The sequence below is a fragment of the Pogona vitticeps genome, chromosome 3 (assembly GCF_051106095.1).
Source record: "Pogona vitticeps strain Pit_001003342236 chromosome 3, PviZW2.1, whole genome shotgun sequence".
NCBI classification, from domain to species: domain Eukaryota; kingdom Metazoa; phylum Chordata; class Lepidosauria; order Squamata; family Agamidae; genus Pogona; species Pogona vitticeps.
The window spans coordinates 249,014,893-249,041,129 of NC_135785.1; the positions used below are offsets into that span (position 1 = coordinate 249,014,893).

Genomic DNA, 26,237 nt, shown 5'->3' on the forward strand with positions numbered 1-26,237 from the left:
ACTTCCAATTCTCAGCTAGCCTTACTTAAATCTTCTAAGCCAATGGTCCCCAACCTTGGGCCTCCAGATGTTCTTGGACCACAAGTCCCAGAAGCCTTCACCACCACCTCTGTTGGCCAGGATTTCTGGGAGTTGAAGTCCAAGAACATCTGGAGGCCCAAGGTTGGGGACCACTGTTCTAAGCTAACTTGTTGTCCTCAGGCACTGCCCCCTTTTAAGAACTGAAGACTGCCAGTCCAACCAGATTCTGGAAATAGGATATCGGGGGCAGTCCTATATGGTTCCTCACCTTCAAGTAACAAACTATTTTGAGTCTTGAAGAAACCCATCCCTGCAACCTGATCTGCAGATGGGTACATGCATCTTTTGTAACTTCATTCAATGTAGCAAGCATTCTTCTCTACCCAACTTTAAAAATTGGGACTAATTAATTGTAGTTATACCCCACTGAATCAATGGGATTTTGGCAAATCAGCAACAATATAACTCTATTGTTTTAATGCCTCTACTCTGGTTGAAACTAATAATTGCCTGTAGGCTCTGGAATCATAGCTCTGTTCCACCTCGTTGGAAGGCTACTTTGGTAAATTCTTGTGTCAAAGTATTCGGGAAAATCATCTTTCATTGATACAACTCCTTCTGTAGAGAATGGGAACAATTCTACAACTTAAAAGAGATGAACACTGCAGTCAGAATAAAAGGAAAACAGTTCCTGCACATGAATTAATGAAATGATGAATGTACAACAAAAAAGAGGTAATAGTTGATTTTAATTTTTTTAAATACCTTACATTTCTAGTGTAAAATTACTTCACAGCTAATGCATGCTGGGTTATTATTTACACATATATGTACAGAGTGCAGATAATTAACAAAAGAGCATACTACAAAATAAACAAAAAACTCTATAATTTATTTGCAATAATTTCTTAAATATAAATTGACTTTATGGTATTACTGGATACAGATTCTCTGTATTAAAATACAAAATAATATTGAAACATTATAAAAACTCTAGTACCAGAAAAAATAATAATTTAAATAGAATTCACAGATATGTCACCTGCTCAGTCTTAATTACCATATTTTTCGCTCCATAAGACGCACCTTTCCATAAGACGCACCAATTTTTTAGGAGAAGAAAACAGGAAAATATAATCTGTTTTCTTCGCTCCATAAGACACACAGACTTTCCACCCCCCCTGTTTTGTGGGAAAAAAAGTGTGTCTTATGGTGCAAAAAGTATGGTATGTCTTTTATATTCTTCGAGGTTTAGGGAAGAAGTTTGATTATGAGTTCTCTTGTGTCCAAGACAACCAAACTTTGTAAGAAGGGACAAAGAGCACCATAACTTAAAGAATTTATGTTATATTAATTCCTCACAATAGTAGGTTTTAGCTGTGGTGCTAAATATAACTGGCAGGAAATATTACAGAAATGACTGAACAAAAGGGGCCCAAATCCTCCATCAGTCTGCGTAATCATCTTTAAAAGTTGAATTTTAAGTTCTATAGTAATGGTTTCTAACCTTGGGTCCCCTAATGTTCTTGGACTACAGCTGCCAGAAATCCTGGGCAGCTCAGCTAGTGTTAAAGGCTTCTGGGGGTTTTTGGTCCAAGAACATCTATGGACTTGAGTGAGGTTGGGAGCCACTGCTCAATAATAATGTAGAACCACAGAGCTGGAAGGGGCCCTATGTAGGGTTTATCGAGTTCAGTCACTGTCAAGGAGGCTCAGTGGGGAAATGAACTCCCAATGTGTGATTTTGCAGCCAGATGCCTAAACCACTGAGCTGTCCTATTTGGAAAAGTATACATCCCCCCACTTCAGCTGAAAAACACATGCACATCGAAGTTGGCTTCTATACACACGTATTTTGGAGGACATTTACATGCACTTTATAACCTAGTCTAGCTTCTGCGGCTGTTCCTCATTTGAAAGTCACCAGTTACGCTAGTCAAATGCTCAGGAGTGGATGAAGAGACTTGAAAAACTGACAGTAGCCAACTGTTATATGGGGCTGCCTATTGTCTCCTATCAAAAAAGCACCGAGCTCATTTCAGAGTTCTGTATCTCGCCATCTCCACTTTCTTTGAAAGATAAAATTGATCTTGTCAAGCTGCATGTTTGGGCACAGGAAGAGAAGGCAGAGGGGAAGAGCAGCTTCACTGCTTTCCCATTGGTCTTTCCCAGCTCTACATCACCCTCCCCAAGCTGCTTTTTCACCTAAGGAGTGTACATGTGCACCAGCGGGCAAGACTTTTCTTTGGCTTACTAGGTGGTTGCTGTATTTTCAAAACATGGAAAGTTTATTGCTTTTTCTGCCCTTTTCTGTTCCCAGCAAAAACTCGACTTCATCAGGTTGAAATCTTAACACCTCACCCACTCTTCTGCAATGTATGAAACATCTTCCCCATTACATGTCCTGACAGAAGGCACGCAGGCTGCTTTGCTCCAAAATCAAGCTTCCGAATGCTCTGCCCGTCAACACCACTGCTAACAAAGGAATTTTGTTTTAGATCTCAAAAGTTCACACAGGGATTTTTTGTGCTTTTTTAGCTAACAGTGAAGATAGCTCCACTGCATGTACAGTATGTATAGAGAAAGCTTTCATTTATGTTAGCAGTTTAAAATCACAGCAGAAGATTTTCTCCTTATGAAGGTTTGGACCAGAAGCTCCAGCGTAGTACGGCACACAGGAAGAGACCAGGTATAACTGCAGAGGATATTTACTTGTTCTACATATTTACATAGTGCTCACAGGAACATAAACATAAGCATTCAGCAGTCAAACGGACAGAGGTAAGCATGACAGTCAAAATAGAACTGTGAAGGGCACACTAACCAGTCTATTAATTTATACTACCTCCAACCAATCAAATTAGTGGTTCACCTCATGGTACTTAATTCCACACGGCTGTGTCTTTCTTGTCACGTAGGCAGTAACTAAATAACTCCACCTGTTAATTACATTTCTTCTTCTTAAAGACCTAACAATTTATACCTATCAATCTAGACAGGACATACAGTATAGTGGGGTCTTTGCAATAGTAATAACCATGTGTCATCAAGTCAATTCTGACTTATGGTGACCTTTTTCAGGGTTTCTAGATAGAAAATACTCAGAAGTGGCTTACCATTCCCTTCTTCTGGGGGTGATCTGGGACTGAGCAGCTTGCCCAAGGCTACACAGGCTGGTTCTACACGCAGGAGGCCCAGCGGGGAAATCGAACCTATGGCTCAGCAGCCAGATGTCTAAATCATGGAGCTCTATTGTAGAGAATCTCAAATTCTGAATAGGTGCATTTGGAAAGAAGCAGGCTTTCAGATATCTCTGCCCAATGCAGAAGTAGTCAAAGTCACCACATTCTGTGACAGATACCAATATTCAGTAACAACTGATTTTGGAAAGGTATTTCCATATGATCAGCTTGTGGGTAGGACTATGGGAGCAGGGTGGGGAGAAAAAAATATTGAGTGGAAAGACCATTTCTTACTAACTCAGTACTTTTTTGAGGAAGCTGAGTTAGTAAGAAATGGTCTTTCCACTTTTGTTAGTAATTTTTTTGAGGAAGCTAACAAAAAAAGGTCTGATTTTGTAGTTAACAGAGCTCGCCTTGCAAATATTGCAATTCCTTTCAATTGTGCTTCTGGTTGACATCAAAGCTATTTCCTTGATGGTTTTAGGACTGTTCACATGACTTCCCTGCCAAAAGAGTAATTTTTCTCTTTCATTCCAGTGGAGAAAGTTGATCCATACCAAAATCCCCTCTCCCTGGAATGGATGGTGCATGTGCAAGACATCCATGTGCACACAAATGGGTTGTTTTCTTTCTCCTTGCTGAAGGGCTTCTCATTAGGCATGCCTTTAATGAGTAATGTGCTAATGGCACACAGACTTTTACACCCTCTCCTTCCCTTTATGTTGAGTGTTTTGCTTTTCTCACAGTTACTATCCTCTATCTGAGTGGTTCCCAACCTTGGGTAACCAAGGTGATCTTGGACTGCAACTCCCAGCAACACCAGCCTGCACAGCTGAGGGCGCAGACTTCTGGAAAATGGAGTCCAAGAACACCTGCGTTACTCAAGGCAGGGAATCGCTGCTGTATCCAAATTTAATTATGACATACAATTTAAACTCATATGATCGCAACTTTTGTTTGCAAAGCATATCACTAAGAATCATTTTTTTAAAAAATAATAAAATAGTTTCGTCTTGTGATATAACAGACGACCCACTGGTTATTATGTGTAAAATACTAACCTCTGCTATACGCACAGCGTAGGAGCCTCGTACCAAAATGCTTAAACTGCAGAACTGCAGCCAAAACTCTGCTCATGACCTAAATTCAATCCCAGATTGAGGTTATATCAGCCTTCCATCCTTGAGTACCCAGTTTGTGGTGGGGTGTGTGCATGCAATGAGTAACCTACATAAATAAATTGTAAACCACAAACATAGTGGTTTGTGTGCGTGCAATGTGTAGCCTGCATAAATAAATTGTAAACCACTAACAGAGTGGTTTAAGTGCTATGGGGCAGTGTATAAGCAGCACACTTTTGTTTCCACTTTGCACTGTGGTAGTGGCTCAATAGTCTGCAAAATGCTTTTGGCCCAAAGGCAACAGAAAAGCCTGTGTACACTATGCGAAGCAAAGCTCCCGTAAACTACAAGCACCCCTTTTCAAATTATTGTCAATTGTCACTTTAATTATGGGACACTAGACAGGATTGCTGTTTAAGCTCTCCTTGGTTTTTCCTTTATCAGTTTTGCTGTACATATAAACAGAAGCAAATCTGTGCCATCGGGATCTGCCCCCTCCTTGACATCAGCCACAGCACTGTACTTCATCCATGGCATTTTTGCCGCAGATGCTGACGTTAGGAACAGAGCAATATACTCTACGGGTGGGTGAAAGGGCAAAGTTCTATGCAAGCCACAGAATGACCTACCTGGTCATGTGTTCAATGGTGTCTACAGACAAAAGCCTAATTGGGGCTTAGACCACACTTAGGGCAGAACCATTATAATCAACTGGTGTTTGAGTCCAACTAACTCTTTTACATTTTTTTTAAAAATGACATTCCTTGAGAACTACTGGATAGCTCGGGGTTCAGGTCTTTGGCTGTGGAGCCAGAGGTAAGGAGTTTGATTCCCCACTGTGTCTCTCCTTGGACAGCGGTTGGTCACCATGATCCATAGGATCCCTTCCAACTCTGAATTTATAAAATGATGATGATTAAAAGAAGATCCAAACATGTTTTTGAAAGCCAGTTATTTACACAATGGGATGATTAACTATACAGATCAGTGGGTGGCAACTTCCACAGAACCGGTGGCCACACGGGCCCATCGTCAGACCTTGAAGAGTTGCATCTGCTCCTACAATTCCTTACCTTCCCAAAATATTTTTCTTTCTTTTTTAACTGAAAAAGCTCTTCCCCTCCCCCATCAACCCTGTGGCATTTTTCAAAGAAATCTTTTTCAAAACATCTTTTGAGGGGTCTGTGTGAGGATTCTGGGCAAAATAAGACAAAACTGATCCCTGCCCCCTCTGTGAGCAATATAATACTATTTGAGGGAGGGGGAAATAAAGATTGAGGAGACTACAGACAGTGACGTATGCTAAGTGGGGGCACCATCTAAATTTCTGGAGCGCTGCACTCTGACCTGCTGAGCTGCAAGAAGAAACGATCATGTCAACATCATAAAAAGTGCTGTTGAGAAAGATGAGTTTCATGCAATGAAAGAATCCTTCTAAGATGTCCATACATTAATTAAGGTAAGATAAAGATCACACCTCAAAATTCTGCTTATACACTGATGGGATATGGCCTATAGCAGTAGTTCTTGAAAATACACCTCAGCCTGTTTTCTCTCAGCTGCTGGATTACAACTATGTACATCAATACAGACCTGTGAACTGGTGTTTTTTTTAAAACCAGGAATTACTGCACATACAGTGAGCGAGTGTGGTGTAACAGATAGACAGACTCAGACTCAGGAGATCTGGGTTCAAATCCTTGTCCAGCTGTGGATACTCACTGGGGGAGCCAATAATAAAACCACTCCTTACATATCTCAAGTATCTTAAAAATCCTATTAGGTTTTGCCATAGGTTAGAGGCTACTTGTTGGTATGTAGCAACAATAACCGCAAACAGATTCCAACTTCTGATTTCTGAGAAATGACAGAGATCTAGTAAAGCATTATCTCAATCATCTACTATGAGAATAGTGATGGCAGTTCAAGGAACTCTACCACCCACACAACTCTCAAGATGCAGAATGCTAAACATTATTGCCACATACATTTACTACCTTTACAAATAGGGAGTGGTGGCACTGAGGGTTAAACCACAGAAGCCTCTGCGCTGCAAGGTCAGAAGACCAGCAGTCGTAAGATTGAATCCACACGACGGAGTGAGCTCCTGTCGCTTGTTCCAGCTCCTGCCAACCTAGCAGTTCGAAAGCATGTAAATGTGAGTAGACACATAGGTACCACCACAGTGGGAAGGTAATGGTGTTCCGTGTCTAGTCATGCTGGCCATGTGACCATGGAAACTGTCTATGGACAAACGCTGGCTCTAGGGCTTGGATACGGGGATGAGCACCACGCCCTAGAGTTGGACATGACTGGACTAAATGTCAAGGGGAACCTTTACCTTACAAATTGGAAAGATAGTGAAATGGGCCCCGCAGATGCCAAAGGCTAGTAATAAGATGGATGAAGTAGATAGACTCTCAGTCTTTCCCATCTTTTTTTGAAAGACAAAACATTATCAACTAAAGGGGCATTATCAGCGGCAACTGCCTAGCAACCGTTTTGCCCTGAATGCATGTTTTTGGGGTGAGATGCAAAATGAAGAATGAGTTTGTTAGTTTTGCTCATTGGGCAATTAATCTTGGGCTTGGTGGCATCAGAGTTCCTTTTCGAACAAACGTTTTAGCTAAACCGAGCAATAAGGTCCATCTTTTCATGAACCACAATGCTAAGATCAGATACAGTATAATCAGTTTTACAGCACACTTCTTCATAGAGATTTTCAAGATACCAGGAAAACTTCAGTGAGAACAACTTGGAATCAATGCATTTTAGTCTGGCTAGGGCAAAGAGCAAGAATAGAAGTCAGACAGGGCACCCACCAAGGACGTGACAAATCCTCTGCTTCTGAAGTTGAAGACAGACTGCAAACCCAATTAATTTGGCAAAGTTAGCTCTTTGATCCACACTGGCGGCAGCTCCCTGCGGCTTCAGAAAGGATTTCCTAGCCCCTTCCTGCAAAGTCTGGGACTAGAATAGAAAATAATACATATGAGCTCTAAGTTATGGCCTCTACCCCATTGAGTTTGATGGGATTACAAGCTATACCGGCCCTAAGTCTCCTATAACGGCAGCAATGCTAGACTGAGGAAACAAATCAGTTGCACTCCAAATTATGAAGCTGATTTGGCAAAGGGGAAGCCCACATAATTCCAATAGTTTCATCACAACAGCAAAGTTCTTATACATGTGGATTACATTGCTGGTATGGGTTAACACTGTCCCAGTTATGTACGAAGCAGGATCGAAAGCTGGGAAACATAACAGGAGACAGGATGCAATTATCACCAGTTCCCTTCCAGGGGCAGTTCCATTTCCCATGAAGTCTAAGCAACTAAGCCAAAGAAGTACTTGATCAGGGCTTTTGAAGATGACTTGAGTTGCTCATTTCAGCCAGTGAACAAGCTGCAACAGACCTTGATGTCAGTCCAGGCCACATCCTTGCTACTCATGAAAGGAAGAAACGGATGGTAGCAGAACAATCCATCATTGTGATTTCACATGGATCCAGATGTCATACACACTGGCTTGAATCAGGCTGACTGAGTTTCAGAATATGAAGCTGGACTGAATCTTGTACACAGCCTATCCTGTTCCACTATTGAGTGTGCTAGTTTTCTACCTGCACTGCTTTTTTTAAAAAAAGAAAAAACATGTTTTCTTTTAAAAAACTTTTTTCAGTCTATAGTTTCTTCATTCAGCAAAAGACTGTGCAACCTCATCATTTTATAGTATATGTAGACTGGAAAAGAGTTGAGGAGACATTCCTGTATGAAAATTATCTTTGCATTTGTATTCACGAAAGCTTTCACGGCCAGAATCTAACGGTTGGGCTCTCTGACCGTGTTCTGAAGGTTGTTCTTCCTAACGTTTCGCCAGTCTCTGTGGCCGGGCATCTTCAGAGGACAGGAGTAGCTCTGAAAATGCCAGCCACAGAGACTGGTGAAACGTTAGGAAGAAAAACCTTCAGAACACGGTCAAAGAGCCCGAAAAACCCACAACAACCAATATCTTTGCATTTGCTAGCGTTAATAGACATAAATAATACACTGATGAACAACAGACAGGCGACTCATAAAAGGGATCCAGCAATACAGAACAGAAGTCTTGTTATAGTACCACAGTTTACTGCCTGATATTTCAACAATGGGATAATCAGAATGGCAACTTCAGATAGAAACTAATCATACCAATATAACATAGAATTTTCAGAAGATTTGATTTTATGAAACTTCACTAGCAGGACAGTTTGGGCAAATGTCCAAGACCTGATGCTGCAACATGAACAGAACTGAGAATATATCGGAGTTGGCTTGTTATGTTTTGAAGTGAGTCAAACAATACTCAGTACCATGGCATGTGTGTGTAAAATCATTAAGCCCAGTGCTTTCAGAAGACACTTGTCAAATTTGTAGAGGAAAACTCAAGAGCTTGAACAGTCTCATGTGTTAAACCACTGGTGAATGGATTTTGGAGACATAATGGTATTTACGTAAAGCTACACTTACTCGTGTTCATTACCTGTTCATTTTTGCAACATTATAAACTCCAGTTTTATTATTTCATTTGTACTCAGCTATTCAGCTGGGGTCCAGCTGTCTTCCAATTGGAAGGGCCCAAAGTAAAAACAGAAAATAAAACACAAAGCCATGAGTAATTTATCTTCTTGACGTTCAGGTTATGTTTTCTTTTCAGAGCAGACTGCTTCTATAAATATAATTTATTAATAATTTTGTGGATAGAACATAAAATAGTGAAGAAACCAAGCCAATCATTCAGGTACTGTCTTGAAAATGCCTTTTAAAACAAACAGACAAAAAAACCCCTCCACATTTTTGTGAAATGGTGTTCAAATCAATGGCATTTTCATGCCTAATAAGTGACATTCATTCCACTTGCAAGTTGTGAATTATCAACAGTTTTAAATACTAGTTTAAATCAAAGACTTCCTTAGAAATGACTTGGACCAACTGAAAATCAAAATCAGCTCAAAAAGAGGCTGATGCTTCTCTCTTTAAAAAAAACAAACTACAGTTACCAATGGAGAATGATAGAAAGAGTACCATTTTCAGTTTGAAAACATGAAATATTTTTTTAAAAAACACAAACAAACCCTGTTGACTATTTTCATTAGGTTTTGTTCCACTTGTAAGAAGCTACATAGTCTGCAGTAGCAGACGTCGAAGGAAATCTACCACATGCAGGGCTAACTGGCAGACCCCTGTATCTGTGTCAGATTAAAAAAAATCATAGTGCTTATTGCCATTACCATGGATACCATGAAGATACTGCTGTCTAAGTTTTACTAGAAAAAGACAACGTAATTTTCTGGAACAAGTCCTGTATTGCCTTCATATGTTGCTTTCAGCCAACCTGGTTCCACAGAGGGATACACTGTTGAGAAATAGAAAACACTGAAATTATTTTCATAGAATCATCAAATCATAAAATAATGGAGTCGAAAGGGGCCCATTAGGCCATCAAGTCCAACCTACTGCTCAATGCAGGAATCAATACCTGATAGATGTTTGTTTATTTTTCTCTTGAATACCTCCAATGCTGAAGAGCTCCTCACCACTTCCTGAGATAATGGGTTCCACTGTTGTACTGTTCTAACAGTTAGGAGGTTTTTCCTGATATTCAAACTGAAATTTGTCTTCTGTTACTTGAGCCCATTATTACACGTCTTGCACTTGGGGATGACTGAGAATATATCCTGCCCTTCCTCTCTCTGACTATCTTTCAAGCATTACTTTCAACTGGTAATCTCTTTTGAATCCATGTTTTAAACCAGTGGTTCTTAACCTTTGTTACTCGGATGTTTTTGAACTGCAACTCCCAGAAACCCCAGCCAGCACAGTTGGTGGTGAAAGCTTCTGGGAGTTGCAGTCCAAAACTCCTGAGTAACCCAAGGTTAAGAACCAGTGTTTTAAACAGTAATACTGTGCTCTCTCCTAGACAAATGTTTCAAACAGCAAGAGCAACAACAACAAAATGATGACAACATAAGGGTACAGTGGTGCCTCGCATAGCGACGTTAATCCGTTCCACAGAAATTGCTGCAGAACGAAAACGTCGCTATGTGATATTAAAAAGCCCATAGAAACGCACTGAAACCCCTTCAATGCGTTCCTATGGGCTTAAAACTCACCTTTGAGCAAAGATCCTCCATAGCGCTGCCATTTTCGGTGCCTCTAAAGCGAGGAATCAGCGCGAAAACACAGCGGGTGGCCATTTTGTTTACCCGGCGGCCATTTTGAAACCGCCGATCAGCTGTGCGAAAATGGGGGCTTTGCGACGATCGCTTCCCTGCGATCATCGCAAAGCAAAAAAAAAAAAAAAACCATAGGAAACAAATGCGTCGCTAAGCGATTTCGTCGTAAAATGGAGCGATCGCTAAGCGAGGCACCATTGTATATATGTCCATGCATATGGAACACACATACTGTATATACCAGCACAAGTAAACGAAAAACAGGGACATTCAGATTTAAGTCTGTTGCAGCCAACCAAAGACTTTGTTTTTTCATTCTTTTTCATGCAAAATAGAAATGTGCATACTTATAAGTCCTTCAACACTGATGTTACTGTTCTAATAATAACCATAAAACATGCTGCATCTTACCATTGGAAAATATTGCTCCCTGGGGGAAGGAGAGCTCGTGACTATGCTCAGCCTTGCAGGAGTACATGGCTTTGGCTTGCCTGAAAAATCATAGTGGTCATTATTACATTAAAAAAAAATCAGACAACCTAGGAATGAATGGAAGGGCATTTGTATTAAATAAAAAAATGCACTAAGGATTTTTTTTTGTCAGTAAAGTACATTATGGTGAATAGTACCCATATCTTAACATTCCCTCCCCCAAAACCTTAAACAGATTTAAAGCAGTGCTTCCCAACCTCGGGTCCCCAGATGTTCTTGGATGGCAACTCTCAGAAATCCTGGCCAGCACAGCTGGCGGTGAAGGCTTCTGGGAATTTTGGGTTAAGAATACTTAGGGGCACAGGGTTGGGGAAAATACTGATTTTGAGGCCACAAGGAGCCTTTTTAAGGAACAGGATATAACCGTGTAGCTTTGTAACCTGTATACCTCTGATGTACAAGAAGGTCTACACCTTGCTATATTGAGTTAAGGAGGGGGCAGAAATTAAGAGATTTAAAATAAAAGTATAATTTAAGATAATATTTTAAGAACAGGCAAGGTAGAAGAGGTCAAGGTACTGATGGGGAGATATGCAGATATCCCACTGCAAAGACTAGAATAATTCACAAATGACTGTAGACTAAATATCTGGTATTTTACTTTTGTTTTCTGACTTCAAGCTTGCCCACCCCATGCAGCAGCTGTATATAAACACTTAACCCAGCCATACAGCCAGTGAGTATGCTTTGGGGGAAAAACCTTTTCCTCTGAGATGCCTCAGTTGTTGTGAGCATAAAAACAACATAGATGGATGCTTTCATTCTTGAAAACTGAATCATTTTTGCTCTTACTATACTCCTTCTTTCTAAAAGTTCAAAGTGACCTATAAGGCGTAGGTAATCATCTATTTAGATCCAAATCAGCAAAATACTGATCAGGTTTTAGCACTCATTGTTGTTAGTCCAGCTAACAACAACTTTGATTTTATGAAATAAGTGGCTGTATTGAACAGATGACTAATGAAAAAAAGGTTTGCAATAATTTGCTTAACATGATCTGACCAAAGTTTGAAGTTGGTTTGTGAACCACAATTCTGGGTGGGGTGGAGAGGGAAGCTTCATCATTTGCCTTCCTATCTGAACTCAGAAACCTTTGCTTAGATTTTAACCAGCAGCTTCTTGGACGGTGTGTGTTAATCTTGACTTAAAAGAGATATATCTTTTTTTCCAAACCCAAACTCTTCTCTAAGGCAAATGAATGGAGTTTTGCGTAGCTCAACATCACTCTGTCACAAACATGTTCTCCCCAAAAAATTTTCACCAAATTACACAGCTCACATGAGACTAAAACAGATCCTACAATTTTGGGAGGCGTAGTCTAAAAACAGCAGGACTAGATGAATCCCAAGAAGGGATTAAGATTGCCGGAAGAAATACCAACAACATCAAATATGCAGATGATACCACTCTGATGGCAGAAAGTGAGGAGGAAACAAAGAACCTCTTAATGAGGGTGAAAGAGGAGAGCACAAAATGGTCTGAAGCTCAACATGAACAAAACTAAGATCATGGCCACTGGGCCCATCACCTCCTGGGAAACAGAAGGGGATAGATATGGAGGCAGTGAGAGATTTTATTTTCTTGGGCTCCATGATCACTGCAGATGGTGACAGCAGCCATGAAATTAAAAGACACCTGCTTCTTGGGAGGAAAGTGATGACAAACCTAGACGGCATCTTAAAAAGCAGAACCATCACCTTGCTGACAAAGATCCGCATAGTCAAAGCTATGTTTTTTCCAGTAGTGATGTATGGAAATGAGAGCTGGACCATAAAGAAGGCTGATTGCCGAAGAATTGATGCTTTTGCATTGTGGTGCTGGAGGAGACTCTTGAGAGTCCCCCGGACTGGAAGGAGAACAAACCTATCCATTCTGAAGGAAATCAACCCTGAGTGCTCACTGGAAGGACAGATGCTGAATTTGAGGCTCCAATACTTTGGCCATCTCATGAGAAGAGAGAACTCCCTGGAAAAGACCTTGATGTTGGGAAAGTGTGAAGGCAAGAGGAGAAGGGGAGGGGAGAGGACGGGACGGTTGGATAGTGTCATCGAAGCTACCAACATGAATTTGACCCATCTCTGGAAGGCAGTGGAAGACAGGAGGGCCTGGTGTGCTCTGGTCCATGGGGGTCACGAAGAGTTGGACAAGACTTAACGACTAAACAACAAAAGTCTAAAACATACATTTACATATCTCTAGTTTTGAAGATATTCTCTTGAAAATGGGCAAATGGATGAATGACAAGGTATGAAAGTGAGGAAAACAAGTAAGAATGTAAACAGTTCCCTATTTCTTATTGTCTCTACCTCTCTTAAGAGAGAGAGTTTAATATCCAAGGCAGTATAGTTAAATTCTTTACCTTTACCAATTCATTTTTAGAGCACACGTTATTCCTCCATGATCTCAGGTAAGTCCTTTAAACTCTCCTACCCTTGGAGAAGGAAGGAAGGGTGGCAGAGAGAGTTGGCTGAGGACAAACCTGAATTTGGAGAGGTCTGAGCTCAGTTTGAAACAGGATAGAGCACTTCCTATTTTGCTTTTAGAATTCTCTGTTTATTACTCCTACCACCTCTACTACAACTCCAGGAATATAATGAAAAACTCATCACTAAGTTCAAGCTAAGGGCCAGAATTCTATTGGTATCTGAGTAACCTGCCACAGCTGATCAAGTGTGGTGAAGGTATCTCCGTCCTATGCCTAATCATGTAGCCGGTTTCACAACCAAGAGGTGTCCAGCACCTTGCCAATCTGCACAATTGGTTACAAGAAGTTATGCAAACCATATGCAAAGACAAATAGAATTCCAGCCCATGATTTTCAGAAAAAGTTTCTAGTCCACATGAGTTCACAGCAGAAGGGGCATGCATGATGTTCAAAATAGGGAATATTCAAAGAATACAGCATCGTCGAAACACATCTTACCTTCCTGGGGGAGTCTGTTTAAGTGAGCAACCACTTTCGAACAGCTGGGCCCTTGCTGCTACACTACAATGAAGAACACAGTTGAGAGTTACACACAGCCTGTTGAAAGTTAAACACTACCCCCCCCCCGAACAAAACAAATTAGGCCAACTTACACGGACCCTGGTCTCTGATAGCCATTACTTGATGCTGCATCTAATCGCAGTCTTCTGCCCATTTTTGGAGGCAGATCTGGGTTTTCTGGAGCCTTTGGTGTCTCTTTGGCATCTAAAGAAGTTAGACTGTGTACTGAGCCACTGCAACTTTTGTTACCTAAGTAACAAAAAGATGAAATCAGCTTGAGCATCTTTTAGTTCTACTCTACATTTGCAGACGCAAACTGAAGCCAGAGAAATCTACATTACCACCTCAATTTAACATCATGCAAGATGTGCACTTACAGAATAGAAATCAAAGACAAAATGGGATGACACTTCAACCCTTCCCATGCCTGCTACTTGGCTCACACAATTTGCTACACTCACGTGGAAAGGAAAGCATGGGGAAAAGTTATAGGTTGTGCAATGGGGAAAGACAAGATTAATCCTCTCCCTTATCTGTGCTCTTCCCAGTTTGCGAGATTCGCATTTGCTCCTTATCTCAATCTGTACTAAAATGCCAAACATGCAACATAGCAATTCTCTTTTTAATGAGGCAGGAGCTACTCTGGTGTTTGATAAGACAAAAGTATGCGTTGAATCATGAACATTTTAAAAATGGAAAAATCCTATACAGTAGTGAAACTAACTTGAATTTTAATCATTGCTGAGAAAAGCTTTTGGTACTGTCATGTAAATAAGTACAGTGGTGCCTCGCTTAACGGCGATAATCCGTTCCAGGAAAATTGCCGTAAGCAAAAACATCGTAAAGCGAAACTAAAAAGCCCATTGAAACACACTGAAAACCTTTCAATGCGTTCCAATGGGCTTAAAACTCATCATCCAGCGAAGATCCTCCATACGGCGGCCATTTTTGCTGCCTATATAGCAAGGAATCCATCCCTAAACACAGCGGGGAACCATTTTATTTACCCAGCAGCCATTTTGAAACCGCTGATCAGCTGTTTAAAAATCATTGTTTTGCGAAGAATCAGTTCCCAAAGCAGGGAACCAATCATCGCAAAGCAAAATTCCCCCATTTAGACCATCGTTTAGCGACTGCAATTGCGATCGCAAAAAGATAGTCACAAAGCGGATTCGTCGTAATGCAGGGCAATCGTAAAGCGAGGCACCACTGTAGCAGGAAAGGTGAAGCTTTTTGTTTCTCAAGACAATATTACTGAAGCTTCCAGTGGCTTTTGCACCAAATCCAGACAAAATTAATGAATGAAATAGTAAGTATGGACCTCTCAATGGCCTAGAACTGATGTCCACCTCCACATTTGATTAAACTTTTAGTGATTTGCCATTGACTAATGTATCAACTTATAGACCAGTAACTCCCAACGAATTCTGGCTTCTGGGACCTAAGGGAAGGAATCGCTGTTATAGATACTTATTGTATATAAAAAGATAGAAAAATTATTAGTGTCCTCATATAAAAATAAATGTTCACAGTGATTAAAACACTTCAATAAGTTATGGTATCCAGTTCTAAACTAGAACAACCCAAAACAAATCTCCAGTACTTGCTGGGGGATTCTGAGAATTGTAATATTATTTTTTAAAAAAAGAAAACCTTTCCCAAGCTCTGAAATATATAGGTTTTCTTTCTTATCTATTATGCAGTGTTATCACACAGCACTTACTTTCCGCAGAAGGGATGGACCTGGTGGAGGAAGCTGCTGACCTTTTCAACCCAGAGAGACTATACAGCCCTCTTTGGGTCAGGTCTACTGGGGAAGTCACATTCTCTGGACTGGTGACCGAGGTAACACTCTGACAGTCAGACTCTATGTCAGTTTTTGTGGTGTCCTCCTTGGAGGAGGATTCAGGGCTTGTGGTCCAAAGGCCTGAATTTTTCTGCCCGTTGGATGATGGAGGCGAAGTGATCCACGGAACAGCTCCTGTTTTCTCCCGGGGCTGAGAAGAGGCAGCTTTTGTGGTGCTGTTTTGTTCCGAGGAGTGAGAGGAGAGGGATTCTATGCTGCCCATGGGGGTGCTGTCTGGACTGCTACTATAGGAATCACCTAGAAAGCAGGAAGATTGAGAGGAAGAAAGAGAGAATGACTCAAAGGGCAATTTTTTTAATAGGATGGCAACACAGCTATTTGTCAACGAAAGTACACAGGAATGCATCATGGTCTAATGGCATTGTACCAAGACGCATCGGAAGTGCATGTATTATTCCACAATTCTGTAGAAATGCAGGATATACCGAGGCACTAAGAAAATTTGCAGAAAAAGCCGAGACATTCTTTCATGCACTTACTTTCCCCAGTCATGGTGCTCAAGAGAGTACACAGTAGGACCACTTTATCTGTGGGGGATTGGTTCAATTTCCCCCCCACCCCTCACATGCTGAAAACCATGGTGAATAGTGAAGACTATACATATAATGAGAGAAAAAAAATCCTGAAAAACATATTTTCACTATGGCTTAACAGAACTGGCTACTAGAGGGAGCCAGAGACCATACTATATACTCTTCAAAAATTAAGAATGCCCATCATGGTCTCTGGCTCCCTCTAGTGACCAGTTCTGGTAACTACATCATGAAAATATGTGGCTCTAGCTTTTTTTTCTTTTAATATTTTTAATATTTTCAGACCGCGGACAAGTGAAACTGTGGATACTGATCCTGGGGGTCCTGCTGTATTTCAGTGTCAGATTCTGGAGATACCCATTTTGAGATGTCTCCATCACACCGAAGAACTCATATTGATAGCTTTCACTCTCTTGAAGACTTGCAGAGCATCACCATGTTTCAACGTATTGCCTTTTAGCCTCTGTTCATATTTCTGTCTTTCTACTGCCTTACTCTGTCAGCAGCTCATCTGAAGCCCATTCCTAAAAAAGTCATTAACACAGCGAAATTTTATAACTTTTACATTAATTTTCCAAACAATCTTTCATTCAGGTGATGGACGAGAAGTCCAGACCAGCTTAGATTCAACACAGAGCCTTCAGTACATGCCCCATGACTTGTATTTAGACCTGCTGGGGCAGGGGGATAGGGCAGAGGGGTAAAGAACCTTAGCCGTCTGTTGAGCGTCACTGTTGTACAGAGGGACTGGGGACCAATCCATTTCCCTGCCTTTACTACGCCTCAGCACATCCAGACGATTTTTGCTGGAGGAAAAGAGGGAACGAAAAGACAACAAAAGCTTGGAAACTTTCAGGTTATAATGCAAGATCTCCTTTACAGAATGTGAAGTGCCGGCAGCAAGAAAAGCCAAGATCCGTACTCTTCTATCATTAAAAAATGGAACAAAAAGCTCTGCAGAGAAGCACCCCTTATGCTTAGCACAGAGCACAGGATTACCGCCCATTAATTGCCAACAGCGAGAAGTGAGAAATGTGCTAGTGCAGGAAGCTGCACTTACTATCTGGGTCTGCCAGGCATGGCGTATACCGTCCTTTGGGTTTCCGAGTGCCTGTGGAAAGGCAGATTGCTCTTGTTCTTCTTGAGCCTGATCGGGACTGAGGCTGCGGAAGAGGAATGTTGGGGTCCGGGGCTGTGTGGAATATCTGTCGATTACAAAGAAGGATGTTACACATATCTATGTTCCTGAGAAGTTTTAGGAACACCCACAATTTCTTTAGGGCAAAAGACCAGGCCTGATCTTTGGCCACTCCACAGTTTCACAGTCTTTCTTAGATCGATACATCACATCGACTCCAGCACAAGACAACCAGGCAAGAGACAAAGAAGCACCCGGATAACAGCACTTTCAAGACAATGACTAGATGTCCCAGCCTTACAGTTTAATACCACCAGGCTGCCAGTTGGTATATCCAAGCTGTCTTTTCCCAAAAGACCTGCATAATGTTCACCAACTAATTAAACAATATTACAGCCAGGAAAGAATTCCTTTGCAATATGACAAGTGGTTGGCAAAATTAAAGCAAATGTCTTCACCAAGAAAGAGGCAAACCAAAGCAGAGAAACTGATGCAATGATACACCACCAATGGGAATTTCTTTTAATCATGATTTATGACATACCACATTTTTCCATATATAAGACGCCCCCCCACTTTTCTAATCCAAAAATTAAGAAAAATAAGTGGGGCTTAGCAAGTGTAGGGGGAAAGGGATCAAAGCGCTGCAGGATCACTTTGATCCCTGCTTTCCCCTCCACTCATTTTTGTTCTCCTCAGCTTACTTTCGTGTATAAGATGAGCCTCAATTTTAGTCTAAAGATTTTAGACAAAAGTATAGTCTTATACATGGAAAATATGCTACATTGGTTAAAATCCTGTTCAGTGTGGTGCAATGTAAAGATATGCTAGCAGAACTGTGTTGGGTGTTATACACAGGGAACCAGCACTGTGCAATTTGATTGCACAATCATCACAAGCTTCCCATCGTGATTGTTGCATGGCATGCATGGGGAAGTGTTTCCATCCTGCCATGATCTTCTATGCTGCTTCTGCAGGTTTGCATTATGCACACAGAGCTTTACAACAGGATTTTGGCCATCATGTCAAAAATCAACAGAACCAACAGCTAATAGTACGTCTCCTAGATAAAGCTACTATCTATCTATCTATCTATCTATCTATCTATCTATCTATCTATCTATCTATCTATCTATCTATCTATCTATCTATCTATCTATCTATCTATCTATCTATCTATCTATCTATCTATCTATCTATCTATCTATCTATCTATCTATCTATCTATCTATCTATTTAACTTATATGCCGCCCACTCTACCCAAAGGTCTCTGACATTGGTGCTTTGGCAATGTACAAGTCCGCTTGATTACCTATAGACTACACAAAGAAAGTATTTACTGCCAACAATGCCTTGCCTCCATCAGTTGGAGCAAATCTCTTCTAAGGAACTTCTGCCTTTTCCCCGAAAGAAAAACAGATGTGGGTTCACACTGAAACCTCTCCCCCTAATTAACTATTTCTTCTCTGGAATAATTAGTGGACCTATTTTGGAGAGTGATCATATTATTCAAGTCTTATTAGATTGGTCTAATCATAGTACTTCTCCAAAGTTTTTAATACTTATATAACACAACCTATAGCAACAGGTAACAGCAATCCTGTTGCAGAAATGTATCACTTAATTTTATTCTGTTAAGACTGAAAAAAATCACTATTTCTGATTCAGAGAGTTAGAAACAGCAAACAAGTTGAAAGGGCAGTAACTGCTTGTGGTCATCCCACTATGTATTTCCTTGGATTTGTACACAGAGTCTTCTGTCTCAAGATAATGCTGAGTATTAAACTGTTTCTTAATCCATACAACCAAAACAATCTTCTTTCATTTACTCATAATTTTATCCTGGCTGTTAAGAGATAATCACCAATACCCTATTAGTTAATTGTCCCCTGTTACATTACACCATCTTGAACTCTGTTTTTCACTGCTATATCCTTGCTGCTCCATCAAACACTAGAGGAATATTCTCTTCTTGCTCCAATATATTTGTAGCTGTTGTCTGAAAAGAGCTTAGGGATTTGTATTTTAACATTCTAATAAGCACACAGAACAGTGTCATGTTTTGTACCAAGTCTGAACAGTTAAAACGGGTGCCCCAGCTGCACCCAATCCTGGAGATATACAGTATGCCGTACGGATTACTACAACATGCTCTACACAGGGCTGCCTTTGGAAATGTCTGGCAACTTCAGCACATCCAAAATGCCCCAGCCAGATTGTTAACCAACTGGGTACGGGAATCACATAAGTCCCATTACAACAGCTCTACGGACTGCTGGTTCATTTCTGGGCACAATTCCAAGTGCTGGCTTTGATTTACAAAGCCCTGACTGACTTGGATCCAAGCGGCGAGAAAAGACTGCACCTCCCTTTATGAGGCTATCCAGGTTTTAAAAATCCTTAGGGAAGACCTTTCTCTCTGTCCCACCTTCCTCACAGGTGTGTTTGGTGAGGACACAGGGCTTTCTCTACTGTTGTTGCCAAGCTGTGGAACTCCCTCCCAATGGGAAGCCAGGTTTCTCTTCAGGAAGACATTTTCCTCAGTGACCGGATCCCTAAGAATGGCCCTGTGGAACACACAATTAGGGGCATTTTTCTGGCCAATTGCATTATGAGGATATTTACTAACCCCTTCCTACTCCCATATAAGCCATGGGGAAATTGTGGGCTTTCATAACTGCAACCATCATCACCATCATCATCGCTGCCACCACCATCAGATTCTACTCAATGCATTTTATGTACTTAAAACAAAGTCATTTAGACTTTTTTTAAAAAGTATTTTATACACCTCAATTTTCACCAGGAAATCCTCTCATCATATTTCATCCTACAACTTTAGGATTTCTGGACATTTTATACCTCTATTACTAGCTACTGAGGCACTTGGAGAAGACATGACATTAATCACACATCTGCCAGTGCAAGTGCCAGAAGCCATACACTTAGCTCCCTCCTCAGCAACTGCAAGTAGTACTTATCTGTGTCACGATGCTCTGCATTTCTTGTTTTTCTTATGATACACGGTGGGGAAGGGGAAAGGCAGAAACATGACAAAGTGGCTTCAGGGAAAGGAAAGGGAGAGCCAGCTTCCCAGCCTCCATTTTTCAAGCAACAAATGACCATCTATCAGAGCAATAATTTAGGAATAATCTTAATACTGTTTGTTAATAAAGTTATAGAAATTCTACCGTGTTTCCCCGAAAATAAGAGGGTCTTATATTAATTCTTGCTCCAAAAAACGCTATAGGGCTTATTTTCAGGGGATGTTTTACTTTTTCATGTACAACAATCTACATTTATTCAAATACAGTCATGTCGTCTACTTCTGGTTGCTGCACAATGGTGGAGGGCAGGGTTTCACTTAACTAGGGCTTATTTTGGGGGCAGGGCTTATATTACGAGCATCCTGAAAAATCATACTAGGGCTTATTTTCAGGGAAACAGGGTATTTTGCATCAGATGACACTTGAGCCCCTAAAGGCTTACATCACTTTATACATTTGAGGCAGACAACTTTGACAAAGCCAGGGGCTAATTTTATGTCCCCAGATAGATCACATGGGATATGCCTGCACCGCTGGATGTCACATGACACTGAAGTTCTTAGAGAAATCCTTTAAAAATATCTTCCCTGTTTTCTCAAAGCTTAGTCATGGCAACCGGACTTTTTTCTCATTAGGTTGAAATGTTTTGCTACTTATCTTCGGTCTGAAGAGAGTTGGTAGGAGATCCCTGATATATCTTCCAGGTTGTTTTCACTTCCCTCTAGTCTGAGTAGGCTCATTAGAAGGACAAAGGATGGGAGGTGAGTAAAAATCCCACCTCTGCAGTCCTTCTCCACCCATTGACATGGGTTGTTTCAACCTAGTAAGAAAGAAGTCCAGTTGCCATGACTGAATTTCCAGATAGACACCTGGATGACTGAGAATCTTCACATATATCTTGCCTGTTCATGTGTTTAAAAAGAAGAAAACAATTGACTTTACTGGGTTTTTGGATACCTGGAGTTTCCAAATTTTGAAAATGTGAATCCAAAGGGCTGTCATTCTGAATACAAATTCTGGTGTTTATTTATGAATGTTCAAAAGATTCTTGTTTTACCTTTTCATAATGTTCTATGAGAATCTCAACCACAATATTCTGAAACTTGATGTTCATCATAGCAGCCACCGTTTCCTCCTGGGCTCTCATCAGTGTAGGACCAAATATAACTCCAAGGTTGGAGATGGTCATGAGATTTTGCTGACTATGTAATGATACTCTGAAAAACAACAAGGACGTTAAGCATTGCATAGGAGCTTTCCACTCACACAAGAGACTCAGCAGACATATATGGTATTCTGTCTTTTTCTACATACATCTACGCTGTAAGAAGCCATTTTGATTTGGTGATACAAACAAGGGAAACCCATTTGGAACAAATAACATTTTATCAGAGAAATGCTGGGGACAGTTGGTAGTACAGTGGTGCCTCGCATAGCGAGGTTAATCCGTTCCGGATTAACCTTTGCTATGTGAAAACATCGCTGTACGGATCAAAAAAAGCCATTGGTCAAAAACTCACCGTACAGCGATGTTTTCTGGGTCCGGCAGCCATTTTCGCGCCCTCGGTAAGCGAGGGGAGGGCGCAAAAACGCTGCGCGCGGCCATTTCGGCCGTAGTGAGACCGCGGATCAGCTGTTCGGCGGGCCGACAATGGCCGCCGGAACAGCCGAAATGGCTGCGCACAGCGTTTTCGCGCCCTCCCCTCGCTTACCAAGGGCGCGAAAACGCTGCCCGCGGCCATTTTGGCTGTTCCGGTGGCCATTTTGGACCCGACGAACAGCTGATCCGCGGGTCGGAAAGTGAAGGTCGGTAAGCGAAACACTTACCGATCTTCGCTATGCGAATTTCGGCCATAGGGGCCGATGCAATGCCTTCGCATTAGCGATCCCAGAAAAGGGATCGCTATGCGAATTCATCACTATACGAGGCGCTCGTAAAGCGAGGCACCACTGTACTGTAGTAAAAAAATTCCCTAAATGCATTTCAAACGAGGCACCAAGTTTTAACATGTTTTGAGAAGCATCTCTTTTAAAAAATATACATTTTTTCAGTTGCTAATTTCAGTTTGTGGATTGACACTTTATATTTAACAATTATTTTATATTATATATTTATTGCATTTGTTCATCCTCTTTCTGCCTCCTAAAGCTCCCTAGGTGATTTACAATGAAATTAAAATAAACCCAAACAGGTAAAAGACACTCAAAACAAAGGGAAAATATTCAAAACATTCTCTAAAAGACAACTTTCAATAAATGATTGAGGTGTGCCCTGTGGAATCAACAAGTGGATAAGAAGGGCAGAAATAAATGGTCTCTCTCATTTCTTCCAAAATGCACTTACATGTTTCTTCAGCTTTGTTCTGTAACACTTGCTGCCATAATAATAATACATCACATGTATTGTGATAATAACACATCACACGTATTGGTGGGAAGAACATTACATGGACTATCATTTTTGTCAACAGACCTATTTTGTATAACAATGTTCCAAACTTAAAGGCCTAACCCTGTGGAAACAGATTTTTGAACTAGATTTTTTAAAGTCATGCTACACCACTGCTTCCCCTCTGCCCAAGATGGAAAACTGGCTTGATGAGGTACTATAGGACCATGTTAGGTCCTATACTGATAAATTTTGAAGCAACGAGATCCGAAAAACGGTAAGAGAAATGAAGTTTCCATCTCATTATAATTTATCACTCCTAACTATGTTATACAATTTAGGTTGTCTTGGTGACAAATTGGGTCCTTAAGTAACACAACAGAAAACTGATTTTGGTATTGGCTTGACTAGCAATCAGTATGAACAGGTTCAGCACAGCCTCAGTTTTTTTAAAGGAATCTTAGAAATGTGCTTTTTAAAATGCTAGCAAGATGAAACTTTTTTTAAATAGCCAATTTTCCCTCGGGCCTTTTTTATCCACTGCCCACCCCCTTCCCTGCCTGGGATAATGAATAGATATGGGCTCAAATAATCAGGCATTGAAAGATGATGATATCTTTTATTCCCTAAAGAACAAAATTGCTATCTCCTGAAACTCTCTTTGCACTATTCCATAGGTCAATGTGCAATCTGCAGAATGCAGTTTCTCCTTATTACAAAGGTGTGAGTTATGGAGTGAATTTTCTTCTGCCTTCTATATTAGGCTCTTTTCAATGACGTTAGTCTCTTTTAGCTCTTCTTATATATTGGCCAAAATTCTCTTGCCAGTGTAATGCCAACGATATATCTTTTAGATGTTATCTGTTGATAACATTATTTCAGTGCACAACAGTTAGTGCTCGTGGTGATTTCTTCTATGGGGCAATTCACCTCCAAAATGTAAGCTGTATGCATAACCCTGCAAGAGGATTGTGGCCTATATATACATAAATATATATCAATATATATCTTTGTTATATTAATCAATCATTCTATCTTTCTATCCGTCTTTATCTTTGTTATTATCTGTTAAGCTGGCACAGTAATCGAGTGATTTCTACTGCCAAATCCTAGAAGTTGAAACACCAGATCTGTTCATTTCTATAGGATTTTGCATGACCTGTATTTTTGTACAGAACGTTGTATGGGTCCCTAAATAGACCCAAGCTATCTCAAGGACCACCTCTCAAGCCTGTTCCAAGTGTTACGAGCAACTAGTGAGACCTTTCTCACAGTCCAGCCACCCTCCTAGGTATATTGGATGGGGACACAGGAGAGGTCCTTCTCTGTTGCTGCTCCCAGACTCTGGAACTCCCACCCCCAGGAGGCTGGCCCCATCTTTGCTGTCCTTCTGCAAGCAGGCAAATATCTTTCTCTTTGGGAATCTTTTCCTCAATGATTGGCTCTCTGAGTGGGTTTTTAAAAATGGATTATTATGCCTTACTGCTTTGAATGTGTTTTAGTACAGTGATGCCTTGCAAGACGAATGCCTCACACAACGAAAAACTTGCAAGATGAAAACCCTTTGCAATTTTTTGGTGACTCGCAAGATGAATTTTTCTATGGCTGTGCTTCTCAAGATGAAAATTTCCCTTTTTTTGGTTTGTTTTAAATCACACAACCGTTAGTACCATGCTTTGCAAGATGAAATTTTCGCAATACGACACGACTTGTGGAACGAAATAAATTTCGTCTTGCGAGGCATCAGTGTATTGCTTTTGTTTATCATTTCTCAGAGTGATATCTGCCTGATATATTCTCAACTCCTATGTCTGAGAAAGTAGACTTGATCCCAAAACTCACATTAAAATATATTAGTTAGTCTTTAACATTTTCATCTCCTTTATCTTTTTCTTTTCTTTTCTGTTTTGTTTCTTGTCTGATATGCATGGAGAGACTAGCATATCTACCACCTTTTTTGGCCACAGCCATAAACACAACATAAAAGAAATATAAGCCGAACCAGGAATGTATACATTGCATAATGAACCTTATAAGTTGGTGCATGGAGAATTGTTTCCAATCTGTGGCGCCCTTCAAGTGTCCCAGGGCCTCCAGGGGGCCAACACTCCCCCCCAAAAATGGCCGCCTTTGGGAATGGCTGTTCTAGTAGACCTCTTTGAGACAAACAAGACGAACAACAGAAACACCTTCTCCCACCATCATTCCTTTCCTCCTTTTCTCTCACCCTTTCAGTGTTACAATTAAAACAGAAAATACTTAAAAGATTTCTTACTTAACCAAGTGCTTGATTAGAATATCCAGCATCTCTCGGTTTTTCTCTGGCAGTTTGTGAACAAGGGCATGGACTGCTTCCACTCTGTAATTCTGGTCATCAGACTCTATTAAAAGGAGAATAGTAACAATGAAAAAGCAAAAAAGCAAAGCGTGCTGCTTATATAACACCCCGTAGTGCTCAAAGCACTCTCCGGCCAGCTTACAATTAAATTATGCAAGCTACACATTGCCCCTCCCCGAGCAAGCTGTTGTTGAAGCAACAACAGTAAAAAGAAGACAATTATTTTAAGAAGCTCATCAGATAATTATTGCTGGCTCGATAATTCATTGAGTTAGGTATCTGGCTGAGGAGGCAGAAGTTGGGAGTTCAATTCTCCACTGAGCATCCCAGAAAAGCCAGCCTGTCTAGCCTTGGGCAAGCGGCACAGTTCCAAGATGGCCCCCAAAGTAGGAAATGGTAAGCCACTTCTATTAACTACCTAAAGGTAAAAGTTCCCCTTGACAATTGGACATGTCCAACTCGACGCGGCGGTGCTTATCCCTGTTTCCAAGCCATAGAGCCAGCATTTGTCTGCAGACAATCCTCTGTGGTCACATGGCCAGTGTGACTAGACATGGAATGCCGTTTACCTTCCCACCGAGGTGGTACTTCTTTATCTACTCATTTTTGCATTTTGCATGCTTTCGAACCGCTAGGTTGGTGGGAGCTGGGACAAGCGACGGGGGCTCACTCCGTTGCGTGGATTCGATCTTACGACTGCAGGTCTTCTGACCTTGCAGCACAGAGGCTTCAGCGGTTTAGCCCGCAGTGCCACCATGTCTATCTACCTAGGAAACCCCTCAAAGGGGTTGCCATAAGTCATAACTGACTTGATAGAACACTGTTATTATTATTAGGAAATTATATCATCATGCTAAAAACAGAAAAATCAGCAAAAGGGTGTATAGATAAACATGAAAGAATGTACA

General features: G+C 40.9%; 1 protein-coding gene across 1 annotated transcript in view; it reads right to left on the reverse strand.

Moving 5' to 3' along the window:
- Positions 1 to 9,026: 9,026 nt before the first annotated feature.
- The window catches only part of ARHGAP42 (Rho GTPase activating protein 42), a 189,913-nt gene continuing 172,702 nt past the window's right edge, over positions 9,027 to 26,237 (reverse strand). The window contains exons 17-24 of the mRNA XM_072993618.2: positions 25,267 to 25,372; positions 21,660 to 21,819; positions 17,477 to 17,621; positions 15,740 to 16,120; positions 14,109 to 14,265; positions 13,954 to 14,016; positions 10,950 to 11,029; positions 9,027 to 9,718 (exon numbers count right to left, since the gene is read on the reverse strand). Coding sequence (XP_072849719.1) covers positions 9,630 to 9,718; positions 10,950 to 11,029; positions 13,954 to 14,016; positions 14,109 to 14,265; positions 15,740 to 16,120; positions 17,477 to 17,621; positions 21,660 to 21,819; positions 25,267 to 25,372 — 1,181 coding nt within the window. The 3' untranslated portion in view covers positions 9,027 to 9,629. The remainder of the gene's footprint in view (positions 9,719 to 10,949; positions 11,030 to 13,953; positions 14,017 to 14,108; positions 14,266 to 15,739; positions 16,121 to 17,476; positions 17,622 to 21,659; positions 21,820 to 25,266; positions 25,373 to 26,237) is intronic.